At 36.6% G+C, this 10,913-nt stretch overlaps 1 protein-coding gene across 1 annotated transcript; it reads left to right on the forward strand.

Moving 5' to 3' along the window:
* The first annotated feature begins 1,144 nt into the window (after positions 1–1,144).
* Positions 1,145–5,474, forward strand: LOC144442762 (type I iodothyronine deiodinase-like). Its single transcript, XM_078132135.1, has 4 exons — positions 1,145–1,285; positions 2,287–2,439; positions 2,865–3,098; positions 5,253–5,474. Exons 1-4 carry the CDS (start codon positions 1,145–1,147, stop codon positions 5,472–5,474), a joined length of 750 nt encoding a protein of 249 aa, XP_077988261.1.
* Positions 5,475–10,913: the final 5,439 nt, after the last annotated feature.

The following is a 10,913-nucleotide window of genomic DNA, read 5'->3' on the forward strand; positions in this document are numbered from 1 at the left end:
AACAGGCTTCTACCAAAAACATGAGGGAGATTTTATAAATCCGTTCGAACGTGAAATTTTGCGCTTAAGCCGGAAAATTGGTACGGTGATGAACAGCGTTTTGCGCAAAAAGCTTCGTTGATACCGAGGGGGAAAAGTTCATACACGTACTTGTATCCTTGTTAAAGATAGCATAAACACATTAATTGCAACCACGTATATGAGTGGGGAAAAGTTCACCTGTATTTGTTATGGGCAGTTTTTATGAAGGACAAAGTGTTGAGCTGAAGAAGATACCCTAAACAACCGTCATCGAAATAGTTACCTACACACACGACAAAGACACCCAAAGCCACCAAAAGCAGTGGAACTGACAAAGCCAAACGAAAACATTACATTTTATCAACACTTTCCTTTCGGATTAAGCTAAAATTGTTCATAAAATAAAAGGAAACCTCCAAATATTCTGTCATCATGGCATATACGTGACTTGGTATCATTCACGTGTTAATGAAGTAGTTAGTGATATCTTTATTAATGGTAAATTTTGCACCAGGAACAAACATTTTCTTTTGCTGATGTCACAATTTACGTCATTCAGTTTCAAGTAGACGTGAAAGAAAAAAACAACCACACCTTTATAAGTGAAGAAGCTTACACTGGCGACTTTAAACCGATGTGGAGTGTTTTGCAGAACTAATAGAGTGTAGTTTCGCAATTCCAAACCTTGCCATTAACGAGTCATCCGTTGAATCTGCCGAAGATATACCAACTCCCAGTTCTATCGGTTAAACTTGGAACATTTCTCGGTAAGCATGGTATAGTTTTTACGTATTGCATAGACTATATATATATATATATATATATATATATATATATATATATATATATATATATATATATATATATATATATATATATTTATATATATTATCAAGATATATTTATATTACATACGGGTATTTATATTTGGTGTTTTCGATATCATCTCATGTCCTATATATATATCCTCCACATTTTCGTTATTGCAGATATGGCTTCTCGAGGCGGGAAGTCATTTTTTGACGACAGAGATCTAGTATTGAAGATTTTAAAAGATGGAAAAGAGAATATTAACAGAAAAAGTGATCAGAGACAGTTTGACAACAATGTTGCAAATGAAGATATGGATGCTTTGGCAATTGTTCAGTCGGTGTTCTCCTCGTGGGTTGAAACATTTGCTAAGTACAACTTGACTGCTGAAGACTTTCCAAAGAAAACTAAAGTGTATCGTGAAATTTTGAGAAGATACGCTGGGGATGAGGAGGTACGTAGTGTAACAGGGTATAAGTAAAAAACTGTGCCTTGACGTAATCCGTGTGTTTGTCGTCTACATACTAAAAGTTCTTGTGTTTGTTCAATGTCATAAAACTTTGTTTTGGTCATGATGACGTCAGACAGAATGTACCCCACGCACTTGCACTTGACATACGGTACTTGAACATGTTGGCACTATAATAAACATTTCCTTCTCAATTATTTCCTTACGTTTCAGTAGGAATTGTTCGATATTGTCTTTGTTCAGAAAAATTAATTCGAGTAAACCGAGGAGTTCACTTCAAGTCGAGAAGAGTAGAATGGAAGCTTTTAGATTACGAATATTTTCCAGATGAACGAATAAAAACATTGGGGAATTCTATGATTATAATTTGTGCAAGCATAATTTTTTTTTTAAATTGGAAAAGTAATCGCGACTTTGAACTTGACTTATATTTCGTTCACTAAATTAGCCACTGGTAATCGTTAACTAAACTTCAACCAATAACGTAAATGCGAGTTGTAGAACGGGAAACCTTTCATGTAAGAACGCATTTAATATGGTGTTATATTGAGTATTGTTAATTTATTGCTAAAATTCTCTTGATAAATCAATTCGGGTATACATTGTCAGAGCACTTTTCTTTCGAACGATAACTTTGGTGTTTTGAAGTTGGTGATTCAAAATGCGCAGCTGAAGTCTAGCGTGAAACATTGTCAGAGAGTTAAACATCGATAAAACATGACATTCATCATTACGCCGCAACGACTGTGTCACTAACTCTGGGAAAATAAAATATTGCTTGAAAACAAGACGATGTGTCCCTAATTTTTGTATTGTTATTATTTCAAAAGTCACGATTAGGAACAAGCTTTCATATGGCAAAGTTAAAGTTTGGAGACTTTTAGTGAAATTTGTCCCCAATTGATTCAATTACTGCAAGCCATAACATTCATGGAAATCTAGTAGTTAGAAATGTTGCTTATCGTGTATTTTTCTCTCCTTGAAAGCTTTTAGATATTATTGGTTTAAGTGGATGGAAATATTATCGGAAGACTCCATTATCCGTGGGTGACGATGCCCCCGATATTGAATTGATATCAGTGGATGACGGGAAAAAACATCTCATCTCTGAATTACACCAAGACAAAAATAAGCCTCTAGTAATCCTGGGCTCATCGAAAAGTTGACCTTTCTTGTCGGTATGTATCATGGTTGTTAGAGTTGGTTGGAGTCTGGAAGGTGGGAGTTATACTTCCATTGTTGGAGCTATCCCCTTCGCCCCCTTCCGCTCTTTCGTACTTCTCTAGCTTTTGCGTTTGTCTCGGGCTTAACTGTTTGTTTGTGCTGCCAGTATAAAGCATCCGTCCCGCCACATGAGTAATATGCTTTAACATAGGTGATACTTAAGTTATATTTAAAACAAATAGCACAATATTGTTGCCGGTAAAAGACCCTTGTAATTTTCAGTTTGTTTCATCTTCTAATCTCGGCTACTGATAAACAATTTTAGAGATAACACACAAAACAAGTTCGAATTCGACCAAATTTTAACGTAATCCATTTTGTTTTGTTTTGTTTTTTGTAGACCGTGGTAGTGAACGGTCGACTCGGTGACTTGTACAACAAGTTCAAAGGAGAAATAGAACTACTTGTTGTATATATACAAGAAGCCCATCCAAGTAACGGCTTCAAAGTTGATCGCCATAGCAATATTGAGCAACACATAAACTTGAAGGAAAAGATGGAAGCCGCGGAAGAACTGATTATGTTGTGTCCTCAGAAGGATATCATCAGCACAAATGTACAGGATGCAGACAAGGTTGGTATATAATGCTATAAGAACTGAATTTGACATTGACAATTTACGAAATTTTCTATATATCTCTACATATTCTGTACTTGGTGAATTTTCTTTCTATGAAATAATTTTATACAATCTCGTTAACGAAGGCAATATTGTTTGCACGTCCATAGCCAGAGTCAGAGACTACCAACACATTTAAAAATCATTGCAAATTTGTACGTACTAAACATAACATCAATCTAATATGTACGTTATTGACTATGTTTAGTGAAAATAATCAGTCTTTATTCCTGATATTTTGCTCCGTTCACAATGGATGCAGAAACTACAATTATTTTGACCAGGTTTTTAGCTATTTCGTCTTTCGAACTGCCGTCCGAGATACCGTTGGTATGTCCTTTATGGGGATGTTTTGTATGGTAACGGTTTGGGTTTGAATGTCTCAGTGGAGCATATCCCCATACCACTTGACACAGCGTTGTACCCCCCCCCCTCCCACCCACCCCCCCCCCAAAAAAAAAAAAAAAAAAAAAAACCAACAAAAAAACAACAACGTAAAGACGCATGCGTAATGATTTACCATGACTTCAGCGATGGCGTCGATGTTATTCACGTTATATTACGACACGAGTTAGGGATGATCTGGTACACGTTGATACTGGTAACGTTTAATGTATACAATATCAAATTTGGCACTTTGCCAACCATTACATTAACGAATACACAACACTTGCCAGGTCAAAGTACTATGAGAGCGAATGACCATTGACATAAAGGCAAGACTGGTCATCTTTAGCCGCGATGGAAAAATTATCTCAATGATACTCTTTTCAAGGTACTGTACTGTGCATAATAGGTATGAGTAACTCACTTTACAGCGATACAAATTATATACAGTGCAACATCGGTCCTTGGTCAAGCGCCTTCTTAGGCCTAATAAAAAAAAGTGTGGTTCCGGTTACACTCAATTTTAGTATAGGTGGGGTAGGTAGATTTTTTTATTTTTAAATTATAATTTTTTTTTCTGTTTGAGTGCCTAGTTCAGGTTTTCCATTGTTTTCCAAATGGTTTCTGTGTTGTTTATCTCATCCTATCAGATGTACAGCCATTACAGATTGGAAGGACAGTTTTAGAGTGTCTTTTCTAAGTTTCCGCATCGATACTATTTCTCGTGAGACTTCACAATTTTTGCGATTTCTTTTTCTCGAATACTTAACAAGAAGTTTAGGGTCGGCAGTGAAAAGCTAGGTGGGGTCGGGTAACCGGAACCAAACAATTATTTTTTTAGGCCTTATCTGTCAATACATACGAGACATTACCCTCATATTTACAATACTAGGCTGGGTCATTCGTCAATTTTCATACCAAGCGTAGCCAAAAGATATCACTCTGGCTTCCAGTATTCGGCACGTAAATCATTACTTTGTAATATGCGAGACATTGTGTTAAATAAGATCATCAAAGCCAACATAAAACTATATCTTAAATGTCCATGTAAGAAAGTCTGCTAGCGAATTTCTGTAGTGTATTTCCTTACAGTGTATCTACTTGTCTGTTTATACGCCCATCTGCCGATATGTATTCTTACATTTGTATTTACATTCCCTGTGTGTTGTTACTTTGCTATTTGGACCAGAGTGGAAATAATTCTAAGGCCTTTACAGTGCCATCCAAGCACAGGATTTTGGTGCTGTGGGTGATTTTTTAATTTATATTGTAACCTTTACTTTTAACTTTGCTGAATGGAATTTAAAACAACAACAACAACAACAACAACAACAACAACAACAACAACAACAACAACAACAACAACAACAAGACAAGAAAAACACCATGAGGCATCCTAGGAAATATATACCCCTTGTATTTAAACTCACCTCTACAGGTATTTTCTTCGTCGCAACATTTTCTCCCGAGTTTTGATTTTCGCCAATAACGTCCCCTTCCTCATTAGACTTTTTACTCTCGAGATCTCCATTTCATTATCTCCCTTTTCGCCATCTTTCTTATTTGTAGAGTTCTACATTTTTGATAAATATCTGTCCACCTTTCTCGTTCGTCTGTTTCTTCTAGGAGTACCAAAGCTTTCAAATGAAACTTGAAACTGCTTGTTTATTTAAACTTTTAAATAACTGTCTTAATTACTAGGTTTTTCTTTAATCCATCCAGGTTCGATTCGTAGTTGATGATATGAATAACACATTCGCGGGTCACTACGATTCGTTTCCAGACAACAACTTCATCGTCAAAAATGGCAAATTATTATTGATTGGGAACGATTACACAGACAGCACCGTCACTTCAGTATCGTGGATAGTCGACACAGCTGATGAATGGTTAACTAAATACTTCACTGGAATCGAGGCCGATATCGGACGTTCTGGCGCCTAGATTGAAGTTGGTTTTCGAAAGTTTCATTTCCCGCCATAATATATGACCCAATCTACATTTCGGTGGGAACTCCGTTTAATTTCGCTTCTGATTCATACCTTGCTTGAGACTCAGATAACTATACATGTAAAATGATTAATTCAATTGAACTAAATAGTCATAATAATAATTTCTTTAAAACAATTCCATACGAGAAATTCATTTGTTGGCTCTTTGTTGTTATAATCTAGTTATTTTTTTAAATTTAAAATACACCTTAGAGGCGAAATTCACTGAAAGTCAAAGTTCTTAAATTCTCTTCAAATTTTGACATATGAAAGCTTGTCAAATTGAAATAAAAAAATACGATATAAAGTTTAAAATTTCCAAGGCAAATTTCACGTTAAATATGGTGTTACCGTTTGCTAAGCTTAATGTTGTGTTCTTTTCGTCAAAACTTATGTATTATGACGTCATGTTGGTAAAATCTATTAATTAGAGACACCATGACTGAGACACAGACATAACTTCTTCGAAAACCGCTATTAAGTTTCTTAAAGGGTATAAACCAATATTAAAGCATATATTTGACTTGAGACCAGTCAGTTTTTGAAATAAGCTTTTAAAGATACTTTCTGGTGTAATTTTTAAATGTATCTATCTTTATTTTCTGAAATCGAAAAGTAAGTTTGTATATATATTTTTGTTACCTTGTAAAATTGGTAAATTGTTTTGGTAAAGTTGCTTATTCATTGTAAAACGACAATGAACGACATGGGTATATAAACCATATTTTCTGTTCAATAAGAACTTGGCTTGCGTGTGGTATTATTGTATTTGTTAAAATCTTTAAACCAATCACAGAAGTAAACCAGGGTGAGAATGAGACGATGAATAAATCGTCCATTGACATGTCCTAGATCGACGGTCTAATGATGAGTATTCATTAGATTAGATGTACATTCGATTTACTTATGTTGTCTTTGCCTCATTTCTTTTATATTCCAAAAAACAATAGTCATAAGCCAATTGTGTCTTTCCTGTTGGCGTTATAGTTCATGACTTATGTCCAGGAAAGTTATTTTGTATCTACTGACGCAGTTGTTGTTTCAAACAACGAATGTTATTTGACGATATGTGTGTGTAAATTTTGAAACATAAACTGTTCTTATGTTCATTTTTTGCCACTTTGAAGTAAATATATGTCATACCATGTTATCAGTGTATCTTGGGCAGTGAATTGTGTGTGTGTGAGAGAGAGAGAGAGAGAGAGAGAGAGAGAGAGAGAGAGAGAGAGAGAGAGAGAGAGAGAGAGAGAGAGAGAGAGAGAGAGAGAGAGAGAGAGAATCCCTGGGATTGTACAACTAAACTCAGCATTCCTAGGGGTATGTTGCCAGTGTGACAAACCCCAAACCCTACTATAGACTAGGTAATACTTCGAACTATATGCTGTATCATATCGACCAGTAATAATAAACATACTGTGATACTGTGCGGTATCAATAACGCTATGCTTGATGGCAAAGTCCACAGCTCGTAAATTGCTCACTTGCCGCACTTGCTTTGTTGGGCCAAGGGTATTTGTACAATATAATATTATACTCTAGACGATGTTTTTTTACACAAACCCAATTGCAAATGGCGACACGTCTGCGCATGTGTAGTCAAATATGGGAAGCACACACAACATCCCCACCGCACCCGTCGATTTAAGTATGTCCACAGTCTCAACATTCGACACATCTCAACAGAATTTAAGGTGGATACTTAAAAGATAGGACTATTTTTTAAAATGAAAACCCTTAAATTTGCCGTTTATGATCAGCCATGCTTACTTTGAATGAACACAATATCAACGCCTCTTTTCTCTCGTCAGCAGGAGGTACAACCCTACAGGTAAATTTAGTTTAAAATCTGCACTTCTCACAAATGTAGTCAAAATGTGTTCTCTGTCTGTGACATAAACGGCTGCCATCTATAGTCAACTAAGATCGATCAGAATCAGATATTACGAACTTGATCTGATCAACCCGAGGGATATTATTAAAATCATTTTTATCAAAAATTAAATATACAATTATGGAACTTCAAAACGGGAATTTAGAAAACTCCTAGACTGTCATACCATGTCTCAAATGATACAACTGGGTTAACTAGGACATATTCATGGTTCAAATCTTACCTATTGGTTTTTATCCATTCTGTAATAAACGGCAGTTGCGAGGCTCGAATCTGTAATTAGTCGGTAAGATACGACGTATCATGCCGCATATAAGGCCAGCATTCACTGATGCAGACCGATGAAGGTGGAACGATGTGACGTAAATCCTACAGAGTCTAACCCTGACAAGACCCTCTCGATCTCGGGTCACACTACAATAGTGTACAAGTTAATACTAAAAAAACTGTCGCCATGGTGACGGTTGATTGGTTAGAGTAGCCAGCTTTGAATCGACAGGTTGAAGGTTAAAGCAATGCTGCTGTCGTTGGTTCTGAATGACTGGACTTCTTGGTTGGGCAAAATTGGAACCACGGGACTGTGTGACAATGTCAATCCAGTTGTATGATTTGGAACCTGGTATGACAATGTGTTGTAAGCGTCTCACTGATTTCGGGGATTATAGGGAGAAGGTAAAAGAGCCATTTTGCCATTTTGGTCTACACCAAGGGTTATAACTGTAAGTGACTGGAGCACTGTCTAGGAAAGTGGTATATTTATATTACCTCAGACCACTATAGAAAACTTTGTTCTCCATATTGTCCCCATTGTTTCTACTATCCCAAATTTTACCAATATGTTTAACCATGTAAATAGACAGATTCATAGATGATGATATGTTTCAACCGACCTGGATTAGAATAGGTGGTAGATAGATATTTTATTTTATTTCATTATATTTTTTTCATGTGTGAGTGTCTAGTTCAGGTTTTCCATTGTTTTCCAAATGGTCTCTGTGTTGTATATTTCTTTCTATCAGATGTACAGCCATGACAGATTGGAACTTGAGGACAGTTTTATTAGTGTCTTGACGTCGGTTTCCACATCCATAATTTCTAGTAAGACTTCATAAGTTTTGCGATGTTATTATTTTTTTATCTAGGAATACATAAAATAAAATTAGGGTTGGCAGTGAGAAGCTAGGTGGGGTCGGGTAACAGGAACCAAACAATTATTTCTTTAGGCTTAAGTGGTTTAACTGTGTCTTGGTGGTGCGTGTCAGACGATGCCGTACAGAGGTCTGTGGTTTTACGACATTGCTCGCATTGCTTCTTGGTTCAAATCTTGTTCTATCTCTCCAGGGTCTGTGGTTGAATGAGACCCAAATCAGGACAGTAGCAGTTCGTATGAACTCACCTAGTCAAGTATGTCAGTATTATATCATCGATTAAAAAAGGGGGAAGATTAACTAAATGGGTACAAGTAATCGCCACTTACTTGATGATTAACTTATATTTTATGAAATTTTGTAAACATGGTTTACAATTGGTCTGTACTTCGCGCGAAGGGTAAGGGAGAAGAGGCCGGATTCATGATTGTCGGAGAACCCTTTCCATTTGGCAAGCCTACATTTTTCACGATTCATAAATGGCAAGTTACGTTTTCAAAGGTGACATAAAGAGAAACCATTTTTAGTGGGTGGGTTCCTTAATAAATATTTGGTTTCATTGATATTAATAATTGTTAGATTTGTTTAGTTTTAACCTATGTACTTCTTAGTTCTGTTCTTATAAAATACGCAATTATAGAACTTATAAGATATGATTTGTCAAAACAGACACATTGTTAGCTAGGGATGTTAGTCAACACTGTACACGTTCGAATTAAAATACGCCCCTGTAACGATATACACTTTAAACACGTGTAATTAGGTTCAGCAATAAATAGGTTGATTGATACTTTAATTGGCGTGTACCTGTTGTCATTTAGATAACTTTTACGGCATTTTAATGATGAGATAAGGATGGTATGTAATTGTACACCGAGTTCAAACGAAGGCCACTAATCAAAACAAACAACAGTACAACCGACCTTGGGAGAGATCAGGATGCCGAAGTAGCGACAAGCACAGAGAGCCCAGAAACGGCGTTACAAACAATCAAACGAACACATTGGGTTCATATTGCGCGAAACATATTAAAATTCGTACACTAGTTAATAGCCTGTTTAGACTATGTCTTATCAACTTTGATTTAAAAACGAAAAAAACCGACTACTCGCGAAAAAACCCGACGATATGCCTCTACAGACAGACAGTGATTCGCGAAAACAGACGATTGTAAACAAAGGGAGGTGTTTGTTTTTTCTCCCGGTGAACTACAAGGCAGTCAGTATTAATACAATGTCGAAAACACTTCATATTTTGTGTCGTTCACATGACCGCCCTCAACGACAGTATCTTGTTTGAGCAGACTCTAGGAAGCAAAGTGTGTTTAATATCAAAGAGCATAAAAGTTAAGTCTTCTGTAAAACTAGACTTGTGAAAATGAGTTCAACGGAGAAAACCTTTAAGCTCTATACTTTCATCATGCCATTGTCATTCATTCAGCCTGAACGCACCATGACACCTTGTCGTTTACTCACTCTAATGTCTCGTCATGTTCCATTTTTGTCTGCTCACAATTTTTGGCTAACATGACATCAAAGTTTATATTACCAATGATAAAATGTGTCTACATCAATACCTCTGTACTTAATGTATTGACCATATATCGACCGTACTGGCGTTTTGACTGTGACCACGGACCCTCATTCTCACAAACCAGAGCTGTTATTTCTTCCGCCTTACTACGAAATAATCATCTGGATGGCACGTTTCGACGGTGCCGTAAAAGAGGCCGTTGTTTTGCAACGATGTGGACCTTGTGTCTATGGTTACGACTTGACTGCCATTCTTTTGCAGGTCATCTCTCATACGATTCTACAGAATAAGAATCCCATCATTGCAGCCACACCTTCTAGCGGTATCTTCAAGAACATATAGACCATCCCATATGTGCACTAGTAGTCTACATAACCTGCTACATTATACGTACTACATGGTATATGCCCTGGGATATATGTAGTAGTATCAAAGTTTGTTCACCTTGGCGTCAACTGGCAAAACTAGTGGATAGGAATTAGTCATCGTTTCTTCTTTGGCCACAAAAAGTGGCCGGCAGGTATGTATTGATGTTTAGAACATGGATGGCACACCCGTTTCTAAATATCAAAATGAAACCAGTAACACGCCATATTCTGTTTACCATCCTAGCTGTCAATACCGAAAGAAGTCAAAAGAGGGCGCCCTACACAAGGGAAATCCACATGGCAGTAGATGTAGTCATTAAAGTGCAGTAAAACAACTCCTTAGGTCGGTAAAAATGACTCTATGGAAACAAAGTCTGGATGAGAATAGAGGAGAGGAGGAAAGAGAATGGAAGGGAAGGGAGGTAAGAGAAGAGAAGAGAAGAGAAGAGAAG

This window comes from Glandiceps talaboti, chromosome 11, assembly GCF_964340395.1.
Source record: "Glandiceps talaboti chromosome 11, keGlaTala1.1, whole genome shotgun sequence".
NCBI lineage: Eukaryota > Metazoa > Hemichordata > Enteropneusta > Spengelidae > Glandiceps > Glandiceps talaboti.

What these genes read in the sequence shown, in the direction of transcription:
- LOC144442762 (XM_078132135.1), top strand. Translation starts at nt 1,145, where the DNA reads ATGGATGCTTTGGCAATTGTTCAGTCGGTGTTCTCCTCGTGGGTTGAA. An exon ending in AAGACAAAAATAAGCCTCTA is followed by an intron (nt 2,440 to 2,864) that starts GTAATCCTGGGC and finishes TGTTTTTTGTAG; the next exon opens with ACCGTGGTAGTGAACGGTCG. An exon ending in ATGTACAGGATGCAGACAAG is followed by an intron (nt 3,099 to 5,252) that starts GTTGGTATATAA and finishes TAATCCATCCAG; the next exon opens with GTTCGATTCGTAGTTGATGA.